Source organism: Lissotriton helveticus, chromosome 3_1, assembly GCF_964261635.1.
Source record: "Lissotriton helveticus chromosome 3_1, aLisHel1.1, whole genome shotgun sequence".
In the NCBI taxonomy this organism is placed as follows: Eukaryota; Metazoa; Chordata; class Amphibia; order Caudata; family Salamandridae; genus Lissotriton; species Lissotriton helveticus.
This window is the reverse complement of record NC_136061.1, coordinates 375,446,650-375,471,863: the sequence shown is the minus strand read 5'-3', so window position 1 is coordinate 375,471,863 and position 25,214 is coordinate 375,446,650. Positions and strand designations below refer to the sequence as shown.

The following is a 25,214-nucleotide window of genomic DNA, read 5'->3' as shown; positions in this document are numbered from 1 at the left end:
AGATTTATACCCTTCAAAACCTTCTCTACCAGACGATAACGTAGGGTTATTGAGCTGGTCAACAGAGCTGCTCAATACCATGGAGTGCAGCTCCACATAAAGGCTCTTGAAGACTGTTTATTCGAAACCTTATGTTCTTATCAAACAACGCATACACTGCTTATGTTTAAAGGTATGCTTAAACATACAGATAACATATTTAAAGACCCACGGTGCGCAAGAATTATCACTCCAAGAGTAGACAAAAAGTATAAAGCCGCACCTACAGACCCAATCTGCATCAGAGGTCAACAACCATTAGACTCCTTAGTGGTTTCAAATGCTCGTAAGCAGGCAAATTCACAGACCTGAGATGCCTCTCCTCCAGATAAGGAATCAAAGTTTATAGATGCCTTGGACAAAAGGGTTATGTCACAGTCTGCCGATACTTGGTGTATAGCTAACACCCAGGCTCTGTTAGCTATATATGATAGAGCTCATTATGATGAATTGGGACAATTGCTCAAATTCTTGCCAGATGAGCACAAAGCTAAGGCACATTATTTAATTCGAAGAAGTGAAACTCCTTCCCAACACTTCCATCAGTGTGTGTTTTAGATACAGCTGGTACTGCTGCACGTGCTATTAACACCAACGTTCTGCTTAGAAGACATGCCTGGCTCAGGGTTTCAGGGTTCAAATCCGAGGTTCAAGCCTCGATCTTAAACCTACCCTTTGATAAAGAACACCTATTTGGATCTGAGGTAGATGCTTCATGAGAAAAATAAAGAAAGATACAGATGCTGCCAAAGCCATGGGAGCTTTCAAAACACCATCTAATCGGGGTTTCTTTTGCTGCTCCTTTTACAGGGGAGGTTGAAAGACCATGCAAACCGACATTTCCACCAAGTAATTTAGGGGGGCATCTCTCTCAATTTCTCCCAGTCTGGACTACCATCACTTCAGACAAATGGGTATTACAATTTACCCAATCTGGTTATTGCCTGGAGCTTACCACCAACCCTCCAAACATTCCTCCATGATAAAACAAACTGTCTCCGGAACATATACACCTCCTCAAACAAGAAATTCAGTCTCTTCTGCAAAAAAGGAGCTATAGAACCTGTCACATTACAATATCAAGGGACAGGCGTGTACTCATTCGCCCAAAGCACGGGTCTCTCAGGCCTATAGCTGACTTCAGAGAATTAAATCTATACATTCATTCGGATCACTTCCATATGGTCACTCTCCAACAGGTCCTTCCTCTCCTACAGCAAGACTACTTTGTCTACTCTAGACTTAAAAGATGCATACTTCCATATTCCAGTACATCCCGATCATCTCAAATACCTTAGGTTTGTCATAGCGGGGAAACACTACCAATTCAAATTGCTTCCCTTCGGAGTCACGACTGCTAACAGAGTGTTTACAAAATGCCTAGCTGTAGTCGCTGCTCACCTTCGAAGACAAAACATCCATGTCTTCCTATACTTTGACGACGGGCTCATCAAAGCCAGTTCCTACCAAAGGTGTCTCCAACACACATAAAGAACCTGCTGTATATGGACTAGGCTTCACGGTCAATTTGTTGAAGTCACATCTACAACCTTCAATGACGCAAACATACTTGGGGGCCACTCTGGACACTCAAAAAGCTCTGGCCTTTCCAAGTGTGGACAGAATCAGAAATATTCAAGCTCTGGTCTCAGCTTGATTCAGATCACACCCTTCAAGCATAAGAATACATGCAGTTACTCGGAATGATGGCCTCTTGCATCATAATAGTTCCGCATACAAGACTCCATATGCGGTCCCTTCAGGAATGTTTAGCCCGTCAGTGGAATCAGTCACAGGGTCAATTGAAAGATCTAGTGTTGGTGGACGGCTGTAATATCGCTCTCTGCAGTAGTGGAACCCACAGAATTTATCCAAAGGGCAGCCATTCATTGACCCAATTCCACAGACTATCCTAATAGCAGACGCATCACTCGTCTCCAAACTCTCACTGTTCTAGGGTTGTGGAATCAGAAGCAAAAACAGCTTCATATTAATCAGCTAGAACTGCTATCAATAGTCCTAGCGCTCAAAGCATTACAGACCCACCTTATAAGCAAAGCTCTGCACAGTCAACATGACAGTGATGTATTATATACAAAAATGGGGGGGGGGACACACTATCCAACTGTCACAACTCGTGCAGACCAATTGGAGGTAGGCCATTTATCAAAACATCGATCTCCTAGCAGAACACCAACCAGGAGAAAGCAATTAAATTGCAGACATGCTCAGCAGACAAAGACAACAGCTCCACGAGTGGGAACTCCATCCTCTGGTTCTCCTCCCATTTTTCCAATTGTGGAGTTTTCCACAAATAGACATGTTTGCGACTCACCACAGTGCAAAATACCCAAGCTTTGCCGCAAGGTATCCACACCTGTTATCCAAAGGCAATGCCCTATGGATGAACAGGTCGGGGATATTTGCCTGCGATTTTCTGCCTCTCCCACATCTTCCATTAGTGGGTTGAAAGCTTAAGTAAACATCCCTAACACTAATACTGGCTGCTCCGACATGGGCCCGTCAACCATGACTCACAACCCTGTTAGAGTTTTCAGTGGTTCCGCATCACAAACTATGCCTCACACACAGTCTCCTCACTCGAAGTCATAGAGACATAAGACATCCAAATCCAAAACAGCTGAACCTTGGGCTTTGGCTCCTGAAGTCATAGTTTGGTTATCTAAATCTTCCACCAGACTGTATGCATATCATTAAAGAGGCCAGAAAACCTACTACTTGGGCTTGCTATGCAGCCAAATGGAAACGGTTTGTCAATTACCCGTTAAATGCTTCAGTACAAAATATCATCTGCTACTTGTTGCACTTACAACGCTCAAATCTAGCGTACATATCCATAAGACTACATCTTGCTGCACATCTGCAAAACAGACAACATTTGTCCCTTTTCAGAGTGCCTGCGATCAAAGCATTTATGGAAGGACTAAAAATAATAATTTCCCCAACACTTCCACCTGCACCAGCATGGAATCTCAATATTGTCCATACCAGATTAACGGGTCCGCCTATTGAACCATTACACAAGTGTGAGTTACAATTTCTCACTTGGAAAGTGGCTTTCCTCATTGCCATTACATCACTGAGGAGAGTATATGAGCTTCAAGAATTAACTATTGAAGAACTCTTTTTTTCGCTCTTTCTTAATACTAATCCCAATTTCCTAGCAAGGGTAGCATCTTCCTTTCATATAAACCAATCTGTTGAGTTGCTGTTTTTTCCCCTCAACCATATTCGGTAGCAGAAAGAGCTCTTCACACATTAGACCTTAAAAGAGCTTTACTATACTACATCGAAAGGACAAAACCTTTTCGTAAGACAAAATAAGTCTTCATGGCTTTTGCGTCACCGCACAAAGGCAATGCTATCTCAAAATCTGGCATTGCAAGGTGGATTGTAAAATGCATTCAAACATGCTATGCAAAAGCTAAAAGAACATTAACAATACCCCCTATGGCTCATTCCACCCGCAAAATAGGGGCTACTATGGCTTTTTTTAGGGAACATACCCATTGCAGACATTTGCAAAGCTGCAACAGCGTCTACACCGCACAAATTCACCAAGCATTACTGTGTAGATGTGTTAGCGAAACACCAAGCTAATGGAGGCCACGCAGTACTTAGAACACTTTTTCCAACAACTGCAACAGCTACAGGTTAGCCACTGCTTTGGGAGCAAACTGCTGGATAGTCAATGCAATGCACGTGATCTACATGTCACATGCCTCAAATGGAAAATGTTACTTACCAGTAGACATCTGTACTTGCCATGTAGATCTGTAGATTGAAATGTGCCCACCCGCCTCCCTGGGTACGTATACCTGTTGCAGTTAATTACTTAATCATTTATTACATACATATGCATGGAATTCTCTAATCTCCCACTAACCCCATACCCACCCTCTAACGGGAAACAATCTCACAATGGAGTTGATGCTCATGCGCACTATTACCGAAAGGAGGAGTCATCATGCCTTGGGACTGGAAAAGACTTATTCGAACAAAACAACTTGCAAAAATCCGGACCCAACACTAGATGGCATGAGTATGCAAAGCAAATACATCTACAGCTCTACATGCTTAGAACAGATGTCTACTGCTAAGTAACATTTTCCTTTAGGATTCTGAGCAGAGGGATGGAAGATTTTATTATGCTGTTTGTTTGGGGGCCCTAAGTTAGGTTCACGTCCAAAGGGATTCTTTTTTTTTTTGTGTATGTCTGTTTAACGTTCTGTGTCCAAGTTCTGCAGACCAATATTGGATATACTAGGAAGTTCGCCAATTTCTGTATTTGAGTTTTTCAGGTTTTTTTTTCTGATTGAGTTTAAAGTACTTGGCAGTGATAAAAGTTTGACAGCGATTAAGCAAAGTTAAAGTATTAATGGTATGTATTGGTAGGCTGATGTGCATCCCCCTCTCATTTTAAGTCCTTTTTAGGTCTCGCCTGTCGATGCGCATGCGCATCGAGCTTGCGAGCCTATTGCGGCTTAACCACGCTTTAACTAACAAGCAAGGAATCGTGGCGATTCCTTGCAGTGCCCGTGACTTTTAAGCTCAATGCACATGTGCATTGAGCTTAAAAGCGCGTGCACATCAGTTCCCTCAGCCGCAATCGCCGTCTGTTCCCTCAGCCGCATTCCTCCGACACCTTTTGAAGTGAAGCTTAGCTTCACTTCAAAGGCCCCGGCTTCTTCACACCCACATGCCGCTCTCCCCGCTCCGCCCCCTCCCCTGCCCGCCGTGTGCATTTCTCCTCCACCCCCTCCCCACAGCAATGCCCTCCGTCTTGTTTTTTTTATTTTAACTTTCAGCGCAAGGATCCCGCTTGTTCTTTATTTATTAAACACACGCTTCGCTCTTTCTCTTCTGCTTCTTCCACTCGCAATCTGCTTTTTATATTTTTTCCTTCTTTCCTCGCCCACTCTTTCCATTTTACTTCAGCTTTTTCCATTTTTTTTGCCCCTCTGACTCACACCCGATCTCCCGCCTTCTTTTCCGTCTTATTATAGCCTCTATGTGCTCTCACCTCAAACAATTCTACCCTTCACTACGACACTCCCGCCATTTCACCCCTTCTTTACTCATTCACACTCAATTTCCCGTCTTTTCCCCTTTCCTCTCATTTCTTTTTTTCCTCACACTTCGTCCTATCTATATTTACCCATCTCCAGCCCTACTCTTCTCCATCTTCTTGCTCACGTTGCCCCTACAAACTTTTCTTCCTTCGCACTCGGTTTTCCTGCCCATGTCTTACACGCTCCCCCAGAGTCTCTTCTCGTCGCTGGCAGCCTCACCTTCTTTCTTCACCCTTCCTTCTCGCTCACGTTAGCCCTACAAACTTTTCTTCACACGCACTCGGTTTTCCTGCCCATGTCTTACACGCTGCCCCCAGAGTCTCTCCTCGTCGCTGGCAGCCTCACCTTCTTTCTTCACCCCTTCTTTTCTTCTTATCTCTCTTTTACACGCTTCTGCTTATCTTTTCATCTTTCACCTCCCATCTCCACGACACTCCCGCCATTTCACCCCTTCTTCACTCATTCACACTCAATTTCCCGTCTTTTCCCGAGACCGGAACTGTCTGGGGAAATCTGGGACGTCTGGTCACCCCATCAATACAGCATTTCATAACAATCAATAAATAAATACCCAGCCTGTGCTTTTCGCGACCTCTTGTGGACACTACGTTTAGAATGTGTGCAATATAATAAATAACAATTGTGAGTGACTGACTAGACAGTTGCTCCAGATACACAATATTGCTTGTACATACAGTGAACATGACACACTGACTTTCCTTGGCGCACTCATGCCGATGTTGTCAGGACATTGCAGGTGGGGTCAAGTTAATGTTTAAAAACCATTACTTTGGGCCGCTTCCATGTACTGCATGAGCAGTCCCTGTAACTTCTGCAGGCCAGCTGCTGCTGAGACGCTGACACACTCCCGCTTTCTGCTTGGCGCCACCAGCCCTTCCTCCCCTCCTCCCCCCCTCCTTCCAGGGACGACCACCGTCTCACACCCCATCCCCATATGCTCCTTCCCTCCCACTCGCTGGCTCCCCCCCCCCCGCCCCCCCACCCCCCCCCACCAGGCTCTCAATGCTTGTTTTAAACCAAGGCAGCGGGGGCTCTTCAGCGTGTCCGACTCAACATTTATCCAGTGACTCAACAAAACAACATTTAATCAAGAAAACTGCACTCAAATCATCGTAGGTTCCCAGCTTGACAAAATGTGTGATCGTTGTCAAATGACTTTGCTTCACCGTGCATCGGTTTACTCGAGAGTCGAATCCGAGACCTCTTGTGGACACTACGTTTAGAATGTGTGCAATATAATAAATAACACCCACCAGGCTCTCAATGCTTGTTTTAAACCAAGGCAGCGGGGGCTCTTCAGCGTCTCCTTTGCCTAAAACTCACATGGTCGCTCTTGGATTTATTTTTATTGGCCATTAACTCTGTGGTTTGCGCACTCTGTCAATTTTTTACAAACAATTTTTTATATTCTCCCACTGGGCAAAGTAACATTTGCTGTGGGCTTAAAAATATCAGCATTCGTTAATCACTCGTGCATGGCTTACTTTTTTTGGTATCACTTGTTCTCTCTCTCTCTCTCTCTCTCTCCCTCCCATAACTCTCTCTCTCTCTCTCTCTCTCTCTCTCTCTCCCATAACTCTCTCTCTCTCTCCCTCCCTTCTCTCTCTTTCTCTTTCTCTCTCTCTCTCTCTCTCTCTCTCCCCCTTCTCTTTCTTTCTCTCTCTCTCCCTCCCATAACTCTCTCTCTCTCTCTCTCTCTCTCTCTCCCTTCTCTCTCTCTCTTTCTCTCTCTCTCTCTCTCCCTCCCTCCCTTAACTCTCTCTCTCTCTCTCTCTCTCCCTTCTCTCTCTCTCTTTCTCTCTCTCTCTCTCTCCCTCCCTCCCTTAACTCTCTCTCTCTCTTTCGCTTCCCTTTATTTACTCGCCCACGCAACGCCACTCGCCCACGCAACGCCACTCGCCCACGCAACGCCACTCGCCCACGCAACGCCACTCGCCCACGCAACGCCACTCGCCCACGCAACGCCACTCGCCCACGCAACGCCACTCGCCCACGCAACGCCACTCGCCCACGCAACGCCACTCGCCCACGCAACGCCACTCGCCCACGCAACGCCACTCGCCCACGCAACGCCACTCGCCCACGCAACGCCACTCGCCCACGCAACGCCACTCGCCCACGCAACGCCACTCGCCCACGCAACGCCACTCGCCCACGCAACGCCACTCGCCCACGCAACGCCACTCGCCCACGCAACGCCACTCGCCCACGCAACGCCACTCGCCCACGCAACGCCACTCGCCCACGCAACGCCACTCGCCCACGCAACGCCACTCGCCCACGCAACGCCACTCGCCCACGCAACGCCACTCGCCCACGCAACGCCACTCGCCCACGCAACGCCACTCGCCCACGCAACGCCACTCGCCCACGCAACGCCACTCGCCCACGCAACGCCACTCGCCCACGCAACGCCACTCGCCCACGCAACGCCACTCGCCCACGCAACGCCACTCGCCCACGCAACGCCACTCGCCCACGCAACGCCACTCGCCCACGCAACGCCACTCGCCCACGCAACGCCACTCGCCCACGCAACGCCACTCGCCCACGCAACGCCACTCGCCCACGCAACGCCACTCGCCCACGCAACGCCACTCGCCCACGCAACGCCACTCGCCCACGCAACGCCACTCGCCCACGCAACGCCACTCGCCCACGCAACGCCACTCGCCCACGCAACGCCACTCGCCCACGCAACGCCACTCGCCCACGCAACGCCACTCGCCCACGCAACGCCACTCGCCCACGCAACGCCACTCGCCCACGCAACGCCACTCGCCCACGCAACGCCACTCGCCCACGCAACGCCACTCGCCCACGCAACGCCACTCGCCCACGCAACGCCACTCGCCCACGCAACGCCACTCGCCCACGCAACGCCACTCGCCCACGCAACGCCACTCGCCCACGCAACGCCACTCGCCCACGCAACGCCACTCGCCCACGCAACGCCACTCGCCCACGCAACGCCACTCGCCCACGCAACGCCACTCGCCCACGCAACGCCACTCGCCCACGCAACGCCACTCGCCCACGCAACGCCACTCGCCCACGCAACGCCACTCGCCCACGCAACGCCACTCGCCCACGCAACGCCACTCGCCCACGCAACGCCACTCGCCCACGCAACGCCACTCGCCCACGCAACGCCACTCGCCCACGCAACGCCACTCGCCCACGCAACGCCACTCATCCATGCAACGCCACTCATCCATTTGCAAAACGGAAAATGTTAAACTCTTCTATTGCGAGACCTATTGCATTTTCAATGCTTGTTGTTACTCTGTTACCCATTCTCACCTTGCTTCAACGTTCTGTTATCCATCTCTCAGTTTCTTGTCTCCACTTCATCCTCAGACATAGATGACTTTATCGTAGATGACGATGGACAACCTCTAAAGAAGCAAAAGTGGAGGAAGAAGATCCAAGGTTACACTGACACGTAAGTGCAGCAGATGTTGATGGTGGGAGGTCATTTCAGCCTGATAAACTTCAGATCGATATTGCCATATTGGCATGTCGCACTCTATCCAATATCGTATTGTTAAGGTTGTGTGCTACTGGAGAACATTGCTGTAGACAGTGAACAACAATGCTCCTACAGTTGAAATGTTTTTACAACGTGAAGCTTTTGTGGATGATGTGCATCATTCCTCCATCTTGTGGTTGAGTCCGGAATGGTCTCTTTGTAGTGTGTTTTTTTTTTAACTCCCACCCCTCTATTTCTTTGTTGGTGTTGTGCATCGTTGACCCTTTGATACCATGTCACCAATTGTGTCGTGAAATTGAATCGAGATTGGATTTGTCTAGAAAACATGGGAAAGAACTGCAAAGATAGGGAAGTAAACAAAGGAACTGTAATGCAAGTCAAGAAAAGTGAAGAAAAACCTATGAGTTTTTTTTCACTGTCAGGACCACTGACCATGTGGGTCACAGTATAAGTAACCAAAAATTTGAAGCCTCAAAGATAGAGCATACTACCTTTAGGTTCTGCCCAAAATGCCGCCACCACCACCACTTTGCCCAAAAGACATTCATAAGGTGCAGTGCTTAATTTGTTAAAAAAAGAAGTGCAGGTGCTGAAATTATTTTGCCAAGGAGGCCACTGCTCACTTCTTCCTCCGGTGAGACCCACTTTCAACACTCTCACTGCCTCAGTATCTTCTAACCTTGATCTGTTGTTTGTCCCCTAAGTCTTTGCTCTAAGAGTCTATCCTCTCACTTCTCTAATTGTTTTCTATCATCTTTGTCACACCTGGTGTGTTACCTTATTCCCTGTATTTCTGATTTGCCATCTATTCATTCTAGCCCTGCCCTTTTTCCTCTTCACTTGTATCCATGCTGTGCTCTCTCTCCCCCCGATCTTGGCTCTTTGCTATCACTCTTCTAGCACTGATTAGCTGTGTCTCCGTTTTATCATTTGTCTGCTTTTTTTCCTCTGTCCTGTTCTCTACATCCTTTGATTCTATCTTCTCTCTTCTTAATGCTCTCTTCTTCACATCATGGCTGCTTCTCTTTGTATCTGATTTGCTCTCCTTTTCTTCTACTTAGCTCCGTCTTATCTCTCCTCTTTACTCCTGCTCTCTCATCTATAACACTGCTGCTGCCTGTGACCCCCTGTTGTCAGCCTGTACATGTTCCTGCTATTTTGCAGCCGAGGATGTGCTCAACACCAATGTAGACGATGCGAACAGGGGTATTCCCCTGCTAACCATCCCCCCGATAAAAAGGTGGACCCAACTGGCCGTTCAGCTGAACTCTTTAGCAGCTGAATACGGCCTGAGGGCAACAAATGGAAGGACATTGTCTGATCCCATTGGGGCTCATACCTACTGTAGGAAGGTGGATACCTGACTATGGTTACCCCCAACTTTTTGCCTAGTGTTTAGCTGGTTTTCGACTTAGTTGGCCTGGGATCCTGCTATTCAGGACCCCAGGCTATCTGCCCTCTCTGTAAAATGGACTCCATGTACTGTAGTTACATACCAAATTGGATATTGGGTCACCCTTGTGAGTCCCTGTATAAGTATACCATAGGTACCCAGGGCATTGGTGCACCCAAGGCCTACCAGGGGCTGCAGCATATATTATGCCACCCCTGGCTGGCCACCTAAATTGACACAACTGGCTGATCACTCAGCTGGGGCAAGGTTGTGTAATCACCCCTTGCTTAGGTATAGTATTCTTATATCTACCCTTATATATAGACACACAGTAACCTATAAGTCACTCCTATGGCAGGCCTTAACAATCCTGGAGGCCGAATGCTTGGTTATTTGTGAGATGGTGCTCTAGCATGAGCTGAGCCTGTCTGCAGCTTGCCGAACCATGTCCTTATAGCTGTTCTATGATATCGCCATACCATATACTCTTAAGTGCATTATAATCCTCGCGGTTGAATGCTAACTTTGGTTTGGCTTTATCTAAACATGTTATGTAAGGTGTCATACGCTTTGGAATACTACCCCCTCACCAATTCTGGCGATGGGGGTAGCATTCCACCCTTCTAGAGGGAGAAGACATGTTGTTGCTGACTATCCCGGTTAAAGTTAACCAGAGCCCCAGCGTCACAAAATGGACGCTGCTGCCACAGACGCAAGTCTGACCTCCTGCTGCTGGGAGTCCTTCCAGTCACAGAGGTTTGGACAATTGGTTTCCTGCCTGGAGAGGTGCAAGCACCACCCCATACAGGACTTTGTGTATTGGGACAGGGAGGGCTGAATAGATTGAGACACTGCCTGGGGCACACTAGGTGCTCCATGCATAGTCCAGTTCAAACCGGTGCTGGGGCACTCCAGCCCCAGCTCTGGCGCGAAACTGGACAAAGGAAAGGGGGTGTAACCACCCCCCTTCCTGGTCCCACCCATAGGAGGGACCTAGAAAGTAATCCAGCCCCTTTTAGTTGTATAAAGGTAGGAGCTGAATCCCAGGACTTTAGATTTGATCCTGAACTGAAACTTGAACTAAACTCTGGACCTTCGACATTCTGCTGAAGACTGAAGAATCTCCCTTGTGGCCAAGGAGTGACCACCCTGGGCAACCAGGCACCATCCAGCGAAATCAACGGCTTGCTTTGTCGATGCTCCCACCAGAACCCGAGCACAGAGCCTGACAAGACCCAGACTTCCAGACCTCTCTGACCCTCTCTTCACGTCTGCAGCATAGCTGAGATCCGTGGAGGCGATGAGACACGTGGGACCGGCCATCTTGAAAAGTCCACGACTTGCTAACTGTGCAGCTCCTGAGGTATCCTCGAAGCTGTGCATGGGGATTGAGAAGCCCCGAATCCGAGCTCCACCTGCACCGAAGATCAGCCCTCCACACTCCACGAGTTCTGCGTGGGGCCCTTCTGTTTGTGTTCTGCTCGACGCATTGTCCGGTTGCTGGCCCGTTGGCTAGTAGCCTCTGTGACGACAATCCTTTGAAACCAAGTCGCTGGTCAGGTTGCTCCAGACTTGCCCTTGCCTCCCTGCAAAGGTGAGGCACCTCAGACCTTGCTGGTCTGCATCAGAAGCCTTCTTTGTATCCTGCGTGGGTTGCCTTTGCCAAGGCTTGTTGACTCCAATCCGGCGGTCGACCCCTCCATCTGCGAGAACGTTCGTGGGACAGCTCCTCTCCAGCATCTGGTCGTACTCGACGCCTCCTGGTCTCCTCGACGTCGTCTGGTTCCTTCCTGGTTCCACCCAGTCACTGGCAAGTGACCCAGACTCTGTCCCCTCTGCTTTCAGGTCTTCTTCATCCTTGAGCCACCCTTGGATCCACCTGGACATCTTCCTCCTGGTCGCCTCCAGCATCTTTCTTCACAGGCTCCATAGACTTCAACGGCGAAACCCGACTCATCTTCACACCTATGCACCCGCTTCCTGTGGGTGAGGTAACACGAGTACTTCGGTGCTCCCAAGGGTATTGACTATCCAAGTGTCAAGGTTTTTAGTTGTTTCCGCCTAACTAAACCGGAAGTGTCCTAAATCCTTCTTTATCTAACTTCTAAGTTCCCATTGACTTAACATTGACTTTCGCGTGTGTGTAAAGACACTGCACGATCCGCCTGTGGGCCTCCTACTCCTAATCTAAGGGTCAGATAGTGTAGCCCCAGCGATTCTCTAAGCCCTAGGCCTTTCCTTTTCCCCAGTCGTGGTTCTTATACCACTTACTTAGTATATGGTTTTACGCGCCCCTAGGGCCTAACTGTAAATTGTGCTATTTAAAGTATTTCTAAGAGTAACTTGTTATGTGCTTTTGCCTCTGACCTCATAAAGAGTTCAGAGGAGTGTGTTAGTAAATAAATACATATATATTTTATATATATCCTGTGTGGTGTCTTTTCATTTGGTATTCAAGGGGTTACATATGCTAAAACAGCTGGCTTTACACACCCTCAAGAGTCTTTTAGCCTAAGACTGTTCTGTCCACGCTACCACAGCTGGTCTATAAGGTTGACTTACAACCATCACCATAAGGGTTTTTTGGACTGGTGCAAGGTGTTCACTAGAATAGTGAACATCATATACCATGCCAACTACTCACGCCTACAATAGGGTAGACCATTCCTCAAGGAGTGACTATATCCTACTAAACTATGACGTATGGCGACATTTGATGGATATGGTGATAACACCAACCGTCGATAGCGACCATAATCCACTCTGCTTAACTTTAAAATCTCTGTGGGCGCCCAATTTGAGCCCACAGACACAGCAAATGTAATGTCAACATTGGAAGTGGTTTCTTTTAACTGTGGCAGGCGCCTGAAATGGCATCAAGTCGCCATCGATGAAAAGAAAGTGCACAATATTAGCGAGGCCTTGTCAGAGGCACTAAGTGAAATGGGTGAGGCTCCTATAAATCAAGATGCTCCCGATAGGGTCCCTAAAATTTATGAAAAAACTATTAGCACCCTGGGAAAGTTTTTCTGTATAAATACCAGAGCAGGGCAGGGGGTAGCACGCAAGAAGTCTAATGGTAATGATAGGTGGTACACGAAAACCTGTAGAAGGAAAAAAAACGCACTGGTAGAGGCTGTTAAATGCAAATCCCTCCCGAGGATATAGCTAGCAAGAAAGGATTACAAGGCGGCCGTGTCTTACGCCAAGAAAGAGTGGGAGGAGCAGCACTGGCAGGCTCTAAAGGCGGCCAGCACCGAGAAGGATGCTGGTCGCTTCTGGAACCTGATCAGAACTAAGACCAGACCTGATTAAGAGTTAATTACCAGCAATATTACAAGCCAGACCTGGTACGACCATTTTCTCAAGCTTTATTCTAGCCCACTGGAAGTACGGAGTGAAGTTTCAGCTACTGACTTCAGAGCAAATTTGGGGGAACTTATTATATACCCCTTCTCTGACCTGGAAGCGGAAACTGCCATTGGGCGTTTAGTGCCAGCAAAGGCAGCGGGCCCGGACGGCATCCCCGTGGACCTACTTCGCACCGATCCGGCCAAATGGGCAAAATTCATTACTATTTTAATTAATGCCATTGACAACGGCTCTCCGATTCCAGATTCCTGGAAAGGAGCCGAGGTCGTCCCCATCTACAACAAGCATTAGAAATGCAATCGGGCTCGGATTTATTTGAGTTTGAGCTAATGGCATTGTAAATGGTAATGTATTTTTGCTAAGTGTTATGGAGTGTGTTAATGTGGTGTGTAGTGGAATTATGTGTGTTAGATTATAATTGTAGCAATGGTGGCATGCTGTGTTTTTACATGAATATGTTTAAAACTAAAGTGTACCATACTGAGATTGCTACAATACTTAATTGTGGATGTGTAACAATCGATGCATGTACTGATGGCCGTGACTGCCTGTAGAAATTGTGCACTGATGGCTGGTGGTGAGCAGTAGCATTGGTGGTGGTGGTACTGCTGGCCGTAGTACTGGTAGTGGTAGTACTGGTGGTGGTGGTACTGGTGGTGGTGGTACTGGTGGTGGTGGTACTGGTGGTGGTAGTACTGGTGGTGGTAGTGGTATTGGTAGTGGTAGTACTGGTAGTGGTAGTACTGGTGGTCGTGGTACTGGTAGTACTGGTGGTGGTGGTAGTGGTAGTACTGGTGCCTGTAGTACTGGTAGTACTGGTGGTGGTGGTGGTACTGGTGGTGGTAGTACTGGTGGTGGTGGTGGTACTGGTAGTACTGGTGGTGGTAGTACTGGTGATGGTGGTACTGGTGGTGGTGGTAGTGGTACTGGTAGTACTGGTAGTGGTAGTACTGGTAGTGGTGGTGGTGGTGGTGGTGGTATTGGTAGTGGTAGTACTGGTGGTGGTGTTACTGGTAGTATTGGAGGTGGTGGTACTGGTAATGGTAGTACTGGTGGTGGTAGTACTGGTGGTGGTAGTACTGGTGGTGGTAGTACTGGTAGTGGTGGTACTGGTAGTGGTGGTACTGGTGGTGGTACTGGTAGTGGTAGTACTGCTGGTGGTGGTAATGGTAGTGGTAGTACTGGTGGTGGTACCGGTAGTGGTAGTGCTAGTGGTGGTGGTACTGCACGCGGGTCTGTAAAACTGGAAGTGTATGGCGGCCCTGCGACTGTATGCATTTGTAAAGTCTGCACGTTTGAAGCCTTGTGGCACTGCAAGCACGTGTGTCTTAAACCTTGCAAGGTTGGTGGCACTGCACTTATGTCTGCATAGCTCACGTTCTACGTGGCACCGCACCCGTCCCTGTGAATATGAAGACACGTTCATAAAGCACGAGTTCGTCGTAAAATCAAAGCGTTACTAGCGCTGCACAGGTGTGAACGCGAGAAAATCAGAGTAAATTAAATTGTGTACATCTTGCAAGGTTAGAGGCACTGCGTGTGCGTCTAAAGACTGTTGGGCTTGGGTTGTGTGTGTAAATATTACGAGGCACTGAATGTGTGCACTGTGGAACTTTCAGGTTAATGGCACTGCACGACTGTGTGTATATGTGCCACTGCAGGTGTGAGTCTGTAAGACAGGGCTGTTGGCACTCAACATGTGAGCTGTAAAACTGACATAGTTGGTGCAGAGGTTAAAGTGGGCCTATTAAGTTTGTGGAACAGGTGCCATGGAGGGCCTACGTAAATCTCGCAGCAGAGGTAAGTGGCACTGCACACGTGTCTGTAAAACGTAACTGGCACGATTGGTATCAGCGCTCGTGTAAGCCGCGCAGCCTCAGTAGCGCTGCACGTGTTTCTGGGTAGCTCCAAGGTTGGCTGCACTGCTGGTGTGTGTCTGGCAAGCCTGCGCGGTTGGTGCAACTACAAAGGTGCGTCCAGTGTGGGTGGCACTGCGCATTTGTCTGAGAAGATGGTGGGGTTGGTAGCGCTGCACGTGTGTATGTATACATGTAGCGGTTGCTGGCACTGTTTATATTTTTGTATAGATTGCATGGTTTGTGGCACTGAAAGTGTGTGATTTCGTGTGTTAGTGACCTTGCACTTGTGTCTGAAACGTGTGTGGACCTTGGTAAAACGGTGGTGTTTCCACAGAGCCTGTCACTGTTGAGATCGTATTTCGATTCACTGTAAACTACAGGTGCCAAATACCCATGGCAGCGGTACACACTTTATCAACGTTGGACGGATGAAAGGCTGAGCAAATCCCGCCAAGATTTCAAACTTTGGATGAGGTTTATTACCGGTGCTCAGCCCAGATGGATTCCTTATATGATTGCGACATTGTATTAATATTTATGTTTTATATCACCTAGCAGCCACTTCACAGCGCTTATTGGTAGACACCCAATAGGTGCAAATCGACATTTCTAGAGTTGCTCGCATTCCTTCCTTTTCCCAATGGCCCCTCTCCAATCGCTACATTTATTTCGTGACGGATAGGTTCAGGCCGGCGCGAGAGTTATGAGAAAAAAATCTCCTTACCTGTTCTTGCACCCGGTAGTTCTTGCAAGATGAAGAGCACGACCAGCATCAAAGACGACGTCCGGCATGTCCACACACGACGGTGTCTGCTCGTGCCTGGGATACGTCGACCCATGTCTGGAGGAATAGCGCGGGCAAGGTTTTCACTCTAAGGGTCGGGCTCCGTATCCTGAGCCAGCTAGCGCCTTAAGGAGGCATGCGCCTACGCCTGGGCGCCAAGGGTGCTCGGCTCCTTTTGTTTCGACGTAGTTACCTCTCGCAGTCCACGACAAACTTGGGAAATGTAGCTCAAGTTTACCATGGGGATGTTATCACGGTCCTCTCAGGAAGCTGCGCGCTGAGAGCTGCAGAATTGTGAACGCGCCCGGCCATCTGGATTCACTAACGGAGGCACGCTGACAGCTCCTAATTATAATTTATGTACTTCTTAGCGCGAGCACGAACGAAATATGCCCAAAATGGCGGAACAAAACTACATTTACCCTATCACTTCAAGCCTATTGAAACGAAAACACAAGGAAGACGAATCACTGGCCAGATGACAGAAAACGCTAAGGAATGTCTGGAATTCCTCTCGCCAAGGCCCTAAGGATACTTCTTCTTTTTTTTCTTATAACATTAGGATCTCGAAACTCCTCCCCCACTTACAGTGGGGAGGAGTCCGAGCCCTAAAAAGGGGCCCAGGGACGACCCCGTCCCATAAGCTTGATTGATTCAGTCCATAAGGTTGTTGGGAGGGTAGTGTTGGAAAGGATACTAGAATGGGCTGACGAAAACAAGATCCTGTCTGATTATCAAGCGGGCTTCAGGGCGGTCACTGGGACTATAGAGCAGGTCTTTAGACTATTCCTTCTTTACTGGAAGGTGGTCCGCATAGGCAAGGGCAGTCTTTATCTCGCGTTCATCGATCTAAAGACTGCTTTTGACCTGGTCCCTTGGGAGCGTCTATGGCAGGTATTAGCTGAGCAGGGGGTCCCAATGAACATCTTCGATATACTGGTGCGACTTCACAAAGGTAACTTTGCCCAAGTGAGATGGGGTTCTCAAGGACAGAAAACCATCAGGATTCCAGTGAATAGGGGAGTCCGCCAGGGCTGCGTCCTAGCCCCCACCCTATTCTCGCTGTACGTGAATGGGGTGGTTGAGCACTTACAACGCGCACCATCTGACGCCCCAGCCTTGGCGGGCGAAAAAATTCCAACCCTCCTATTCGCTGATTTATTTATTTAGAGGTTTTATATAGCGCTGGCTGGACCCAGGGGTATCAGAGCGCTTTACATTTTTGAGACAAGGTCAGTAAGACATGGGTCATACATAGCATAAATGAGTATAAACAACATATAAGTCTCCGCCAGACATATTTCAAAATGATAAATATGGGAAATAAGAACACCGAAAAGTGGGAGATGTGATAATCAAAAATAACCAGGCATACATTGAAAATTGCAGAGGAGGATAGGGAGGTTGGTGGTCAGAATTGGGTTTGTAAGGACGAGAGCAGGAGGGGCAGAAATGAGGGCAGACGGAGGACAAGGGAAGGGGGGGTGCAGGGAGGAGTGAAGGTGGTAAACTGGGAGGTGGAAGTGACGAGGAGGAAGGGCGAAGTAAGGCTGAAAAGTAGGGAGGCGGATGTATCTGAGGTCGGACAGAAGTGGCCAGTGGAAGATAGCAGATATGGATTATGGTCCCCAATATTTATTGAGGGTATGTAGTTTTCTGTTCTTTTTTGAAGCAAGGGTAGGAAGGGTTGCAACGAAGGTCAGTTGGAAGGGCATTCCAAATGCATGGAGCGTTGCCAGAAAAGGACCGAGACTGGGTGGTTTTCTTTTTTTGAAGGAGGGGATAAGAAGGAAGGTGTTTGTGCTTCTCAAGGAACGGGAGCAACCGGCTTTTGTGAGTTTGTTAGCGAGGTAGGTCGGTGTATTCTGATGGAGAATTTTGTGTGTAATGCAGGCTGTTTTGTACGTGGATCTACCTTCAACGAGGAGCCATTTAAGGATTTTAAGGGTAGGGGAGATGTGGTTGAATCGCTTGCAGTCAGAGGTAAGCCTAGCTGCAAGGTACAGCACAGATTTTTCCGGTGAGAATGGCATTGCCATAGTCGATGCGAGAAAGAACAAGGGATTGGACTGCTAGTTTGAAATCATCGATAGGGATGAAGGGCTTGATTTTCTTAAGGTGGCGGAGAGTGAAGAGGGCTCCTTTGGCAGAATTATTGATGTGTGTCTTGAGGGTTAGGAGGTCGTCAAGTGAGATACCTAGTGATTTGACTGAGGAGGACAAAGATAAGGAGCAGTTGAGGGCATTAAGGTCAGAGATCCAATTCTGAATAGGGAGCTGGTTGTTTTTAGGGGAAAAAAAGAATTATTTCAGTTTTTTTAGGGTTTAGTTTGAGGTGGTTAGTGTGGAACCAGGCTTGAATCTTGATGAGTGTTGTTGAGGTGAAGGATGTCAGTATGGGTTTTAATCTTATAATAGAGTTGGGTGTCATCGGCATAGAGATGGTAGTTGATCCCGGCTTGTTTAAGAATGAGTGTGAGGGGTTCCATGAAAAGGTTAAAGAGAGAGGGAGAGAGGATGGATCCTTGCGGAACTCCTAAGGAGATGGAGGTAGGGTTAGATAGGCAATTTTGGATTTTGATTTGTTGAGAACGGTGTTGTAGGTATGAGACTAACCATTTGTGTGTCATACCATTTAGGCCGAATCGATCTCTAAGAACATTGAGTAGAGTAGAGTGGTTAACAGTATCAAACGCTGCAGAGAGATCAAGGAGGATCAGAAGGCTAGATTCGCCATTGTCGAGTGAGTGGTGGATGTCATCAACAATGTTTAGCATGGCGGTTTCAGTGCTGCATCCTTTCCTAAAGCCAGATTGGAAGGGGTCTAGTAAGATAAAGTGTTCAATGTGTCTCTCTAGTTGGAGAAGAACACATTTTTCCAGGGCTTTAGAAAGAAGGGGAAGGTTGGAGATGGGACGAAGGTTATTGAGGTCGTTTGGGTCTGCCAAAGGATTTTTGATAATGGGGGTGATTTGGCCTAGTTGCAATGAAGTGGGGACACAGCCGGTGGCAAGGGAGCTGTTGATAATAGAGGTCCAGGTAGGGGTGATGATATGTTTGAGGTTTTGGACAAGTTTGGATGGAAGAGGGTCTTTGGTGTGGGAGGAAGGCTTGAGTTTGGAAATGATGTTAAAGACGTCTCTTTCCGTGACTGGCTGGAAGTTAAGCCAAGCGTCATTATTTTTAGTAAGAGAGTTAGGATGATTGGAGTCCACGAAATTGGGGGGCAAGGAGGGGTAAGGGAGATCAGAGTTATGATGGGCCGTAGAGGGTGTAGGGGTGTAGGGGGAGTTTTGATGGAGGGTGGGATATTAAGAGAGGTGTTCGGATTGGTGGTAGGGATCGCAGTAGAGAGGAAGGATTGCTCAATTAGTTTAATTTTGTCTGAAAAAAAGAGAGCTATTTCTTCACATCTAGTCTTCGAGGCCAGTGGGACAGGGGGGGCGGAAGCAGTTTGATTGCGCACAATGTTGAATAGTTCTCTTGGCCTATTCTGAGCTCGATCTAGTTGTGATCTGAGGAAGGAAGTTTTTTGTCTAAAGATGTGTTTTTTTTGTAGGACGATCTAGCAAGTCTGAGGTTGGCCAGGTTAGAAGGAGAAGGGTGCTGTCTCCATAATCTTTCAGTCAGTCTGAGTCTACGTCTTTCAATGTTTAGGTCTGTGTTAAACCATGATTGGTGATGATGATACCCTCCTCATCTCTAAGACCTCAAGGGGCTTGCAGAGCCTTCTGGACAGTTTCCAGTCTATTTGCACCACGAGAGGGCTTGTTATCAAATCAGCGAAAACAAAGTATCTAGTGCTGAATCCACCTAAAAAGCTTGGTTTCCCTCCTGTCCTGAACTGTGTTTGACTATTTAGGGATTCGCATCTCCGAATCTATGCTTTGGAATTCCCACATGCAAAAAATGCTCCTGAATCATAAAAGGGTAGTGGGGGCAATACTAAAGGAGAATCGCTCCTCAACAAGTGGACCTATTGCCCCCGCTATCGACATCTACAAGGCAGGAGGAGTAAGTTCGGCCCTTTATGGCGCCGAACTTTGGGGTTATTCATTATTTGGGTGTCTTTCATAGATTCACATGCCTGAATCATTCCCCGTCGTCGAGACGGGAGCCTCCGGTATATAAAAAAGTAATGTCCTAGAGACATACATAGAAAAGAATAGGCCTAAGGATCCCACCTTAGTGTCCTATCCACGTCCTTTTGTAAAAAGGACCTAAATAGAGTAGGCCCAAGGGTCCCACCTTAGTGGCCTATCTGTGTCCTTTTGTAAAAAGGACCAAAGTAAAGAAGCCAACCAATCAGCTACCACCTCCTTCTAGAACCTTCCTGTCAGGAGCCTAGGTCTCTCAGATTTTCTACCGCACGTTGTGCTAGGGAGTCTCCACCTGAGTTCTCCTCAGGATTTCTACTTACTTTTAAAAAACGAATTTACAAACTTTAGTACATTATGGCTGATACCCAGAAAAAGGGTCTCTTCAGAGCCTGTTCCTCGTGTGGAAAGAGAAGGCTCCATGTAGAGGACAAACATGAAACCTGCCTGTATTGCCTCTACCCTCACCATCTAGCCAAGGACTGCAAGATATGTAGGACCTTCTCAAACAAGACCCTCAAAGACAGAGAAGGACGCCTGCTACTGTGGCTCAACAGACTGAAGGAGAGAAAAGATGACTTGGTATCAGAAGACGGTGAGAGTGTGTCTGGTACCTCACAATTTTCCTTGAAGAGGCCAAGGGTTACTTCCCCTAGCCCCTCAGGCACCCCTCCAAAGAAGACTCTCAAGAAGTCCTCAGAGGGCAAAAGCTCAGTGTCTAGCAAGGATCTTCCTGTCAGGAAGCAGCCGCTGATCTTGACGACGACAGCGTCGAGTATCTCCTCAGCGCAAAAAACTGCGTCGACGACGACAGCATTGTCGATCTCTTCCTCGACGACTAAGACGACGTCTTCATCGACTGCGAATATGCCAGTGTCGTCCACCATTCCATTTACTCCATCGACGACAAACATCTTATTGTCGAAGTCAGTCGACGACGATGGTCCCGTCGACGAAGGACACGACGAAGGACAACGACGAAGACGACGGGGAAAATACCGTCGACGACGGACACGTCGACGAGAACGCCGTCGACGGGGACACTGTCGACAAAGGGGAAAATACCGTCGACGAAGGTGATTTTGACGACGACACCGTCGACGAAGTCGTCGACGACTTCTGGAAAAGCACCATCGTCATTGTAGGAAGGTAGATCCCTGACTATGGTTGCCCCCAACTTTTTGCCTGGTGTTTTGCTGGTTTTCTGACTTAGTTGACCTGGGGCCCTGCTATTCAGGACCCCAGGCCTACTGCTCTCTCTGTAAAATGGATTCCATGTACCCTAGGTACATATCTAATTGGATACTGAGTCACCTTATCAGTCCCTGTACAGTGTACCTTAGGTACCCAGGGCATAGGTGTACCCAGGGCCTACCAGGGGCTGCAGCATGTATTATGCCACCCCTGGCTGGCCATCCAAATCTGACACAACTGGCTGCACGACAGCTGGGGCAAGGTGGTGTAATCACCCTTTGCTTTAGATATAGTATTCCTATATCTAAACCTAAATGGACACACAGATCTCCTATCAGTCACTCCTATGGCAGGCCTTGACAATCCTGAAGGCAGAGTGCTTGGAATCGTGTGAGATGGTGCTCTGGCATGAGCTGAGCCTGTCTGCGGCTTTCGGGATCCATCCCTTAGCCGTTTCCATGATATCGCATACCATGTACTCTTAAGTGCATTATAATCCTCGCAGTCATATGCCAACTCTGGTATCGCTTTATCAAAACATGTCGAGTAAGGTGTCATACGAATTGGAATACTAACCCCTCGCCAATTCTGGCGACGGGGTTAGCATTCCACCCTTCTAGAGGGACACGACATGTATGTAACCTGTAACCCCGGTTAAAGTCAAACAGAGCCTTAGCTCCACAAAATGGATGCTGCCACCGAGACACAAGTCTGCCCTCCTGCTGCTGGGAGTCCTCCCAGCCCAGGAGGCAAGGACAAAGGGTTTCCTGCCAGGGGCGGTGCCAGCACCGTCCCAGACAGGTTTTTGTGTATCCTAGGTAGGCAGGGCTTTAGAGGAAGGTGACTGCAAGTGGCACCCCGGTGCTCACTGTGCATAGGCCGGCTGAAACCAGTTCCAGGGGCACTCCAGCCCCTGGCCTGGGGAAAGCCCGCCAAAGGAGAGGGGTGTAACCACCCCCCTCCTAGTCCCACCCATAGGGCAGGACTTAGTCGCGTGCCAGCCCCTTTTTGCAGGATAAAGGTAGGACCTGGCCCCCTTCCAAATCAGATCATCTTTGAATCCTGAAACTACTTTCCACGAAAGGAACTCAAGACTTCTTCCCAAGATTCTCCCTTGTGACTAAGGAGTAGTCACCCTGCAGCAGCAGGCACCAACCAAGCATCGCGGTTTGTTGCCAGTCTCTCCTCCGGATCAAGACTGCTCCAGCACGACGAGAACCGGCTTCCCTGGCACCTCTGACCTCAACCTACATCATCAGCCCAGCTGTGATCCGTGGGTGCGACGAGACCTCGAGGGACCGGCCATCTTCAGAACTGCACGACGCTTGTCCAGCACGACCACCGAGTGACCCTCGACTGAGTGCTTTGGGGTAAGAGAAGCCCCGACCCTGAGCAGCTCCAGCACCGAAGTTCAGCCCCCCTGCATCCACGAGATCTGCGTGGGGCCCTTCTGCTCTTTGCTGCTAACCGCGTTGTCCAGGTCGCTTGCCCGTTGGCTAGTGGCCCCCTCACGACGGTCCACGGCGACAAACACCGCTGGTCTGGTTGCTCCAGACTGGCCCTTGCTTCCCTCCTTCAGAGAAGCACCCTGGACCCTCCTGGTCCACTCAAGACGCCATTTTAGGTCCACCGCGTGGGCCTTGCATTTGCCAAGACTTGTTGCCCAATCCTGGGTCCAGCGACGTCGACAGCAAGTACCTTCGTGGGACAGCTCGCACCTCCATCCTGGTCGCCGACAACGCCTCCTGGTCCGAGAGACTGCAGAGCCCAGCAGCGCCCACTCACCTGGCTGAGGTGACTTCGTCCGGTGCCATCCTGGTGCCCACTCAAATCACTGGCTAGTGATTCAGAACTTGGTCCCCTCTGCTTACAGGTTTCTTCTTCCCTGATCCAGGCTTGGATCACCACGAACTCCTTCACTGGCCGCCTGCCAGCAACTCTTTCTTCAGGCTCCTGGATCTTCAACGAGGGTTTCCGACGCAACTTCAACCCTATGCAGCCGCAGCCCCTGGGCTAGGTAACCTGAGTACTCCGGTGCTCCAGCATAGTCCAACACTCTAAGTGTTCGGATCCACTCTTGTTTTCGACCCACCTAGTCGGGTTCGCCCGAGAACAGTAACTTTGCAACTGCTAGCCCCCATAGACTTTTTCCCGCCTTACGCGTGAGAGTTCCCACTCTGCACACGACGTCCACAGGCCTCCTGCATCTAGTCCCAGTGTTTAGAATTGTAGGCCTAGCGATTCCTGAGTCTAGAAAAGTATTACTTACCTGCTAGCAAGTTCGCATTCCACTTACTGTGTATATGGTTTTTCGTGCCCCTAGGGCATTTGTGTAAATTGTGCGACTTAAAGTATTTTCTTAAGAGTTTTGTTATGTGCTTAGCTCCCTGACTCATAAAGAGTTCAGGGTAGTCTTGTTATAAATACATAACTGTTTATTTTCATAACAACTTGTGTGGTGTCCTTTCACTTGGTGTTCAAGGGGTAATGTGATGGTAAAACAGCTGGCTTAACACGCCCTCTAGAGACTTAGCCTTAGACTGCTCGTATCCATGCTACTAGGATAGCTGGTCTATAAGGTTGACTTACAACCAATCATCAATAAGGGTTGTTTGGACTGATACATAGTGATCACTAGAATAGTGAGCACTGCATATCAGGCCAACTTCTCACAGTCATCGGCACCGCTTCTGACAACGCCTACAGGAAAATGGAAAGAGTCTGCGTTACTTTCTCATGCCATGGATACCCTGCCGCCACAGACATCCCATGTCATCATTAAGGTTACGAAGAAATTAATTACGCCAGACCTGACGTCACCCAGTAAGGTGCAAGAGCTGCCTCCAACCTGTCTATTACAAGGCGAGGAGTCGGAGGAAGAGCTGTACACACAAGCCACAAGCCCATCAGACCTGGTGGTTAAGTGCCAAAGCACTGACGAAGAAATAGAGGAGGTGGAACATGTGGAACATTCAGTCCACACTCGAGCCCGCACAGAGGTTACACCGATGGTGTGCTTACCAGCGGCTATTGTATCAGACTTTCTGATCCAATTTTTGATTCAAGATTTCTGATCCAAGATTAATTTCTGATCCAAGATTATAAGCAGCGGTTCCCGGAACAGTCCTCTACGCCTGTACCTACTACTACTGTACAAGCACCCACTCCTTTGGCCCAACACAAGCCGCCACCACTGGCGCTCAGTAGAGAACAAGAGCCAGTGCAGGAAATTTACTCGTCTGCTGACGAAGAAGGGGACCAGGAAGAGGGCGAGGTCCGTGGAGATGAGTCTGACCCAGATGCAGATCAAGACTATATCGCTTCTTCCCCGGCCTCCCAGAACCACAGTCTTCGGAATCACCACCCGCAGACATTGGTGGATTCCATAATCTTGTAGAGCGTGCAGCCAAGCGATTCCATATGGCTATGGAAACTCCGGAAACCGAGTGCTTCCTGTACGACTTCAAGGAACCAGCCAAAAAGACAACCAAGTCAATTCCCATCATTGACTTTATATGGAAGCAGGGAAAATTACTGATGCAAACACCAGCCTCAATCCCAGTAGTGGTACCTAAGCTTGAAAAGAAATACAAGGCGACCTCATCAGCGCCAGCATGCCTCACGGGTCACCCCAAGGCAGATTCTGTGGTAACCCAGGCGGCGCAGAAAAATTCTCGTAACCCAGCATCGCCTTTGTCAGCACCACCTGACAAGGAAGGCAGAAAACTGGATACGATTGGCAAGCGTTTTTCCACTACGTCGGCCATGACGGTAAAGGTGGCAAATTCCATCGCACTCCTGGGTCGCTACAACCGACAACTTTGGGCAGTTATTGCGCCCTACCTATCTCACCTGCCAGGGGATGTAAA

The 25,214-nt window shown here is 48.7% G+C and overlaps 1 protein-coding gene across 1 annotated transcript in view; it reads left to right on the top strand.

The window, feature by feature from the left end:
* Window positions 1–25,214, top strand: part of SUPT6H (SPT6 homolog, histone chaperone and transcription elongation factor) — a 1,180,384-nt gene that overhangs the window by 154,401 nt on the left and 1,000,769 nt on the right. Inside the window, exon 6 of the mRNA XM_078680107.1 lies at window positions 8,514–8,598. Within this exon, the coding sequence (XP_078536233.1) occupies window positions 8,514–8,598 (85 nt within the window). The remainder of the gene's footprint in view (window positions 1–8,513; window positions 8,599–25,214) is intronic.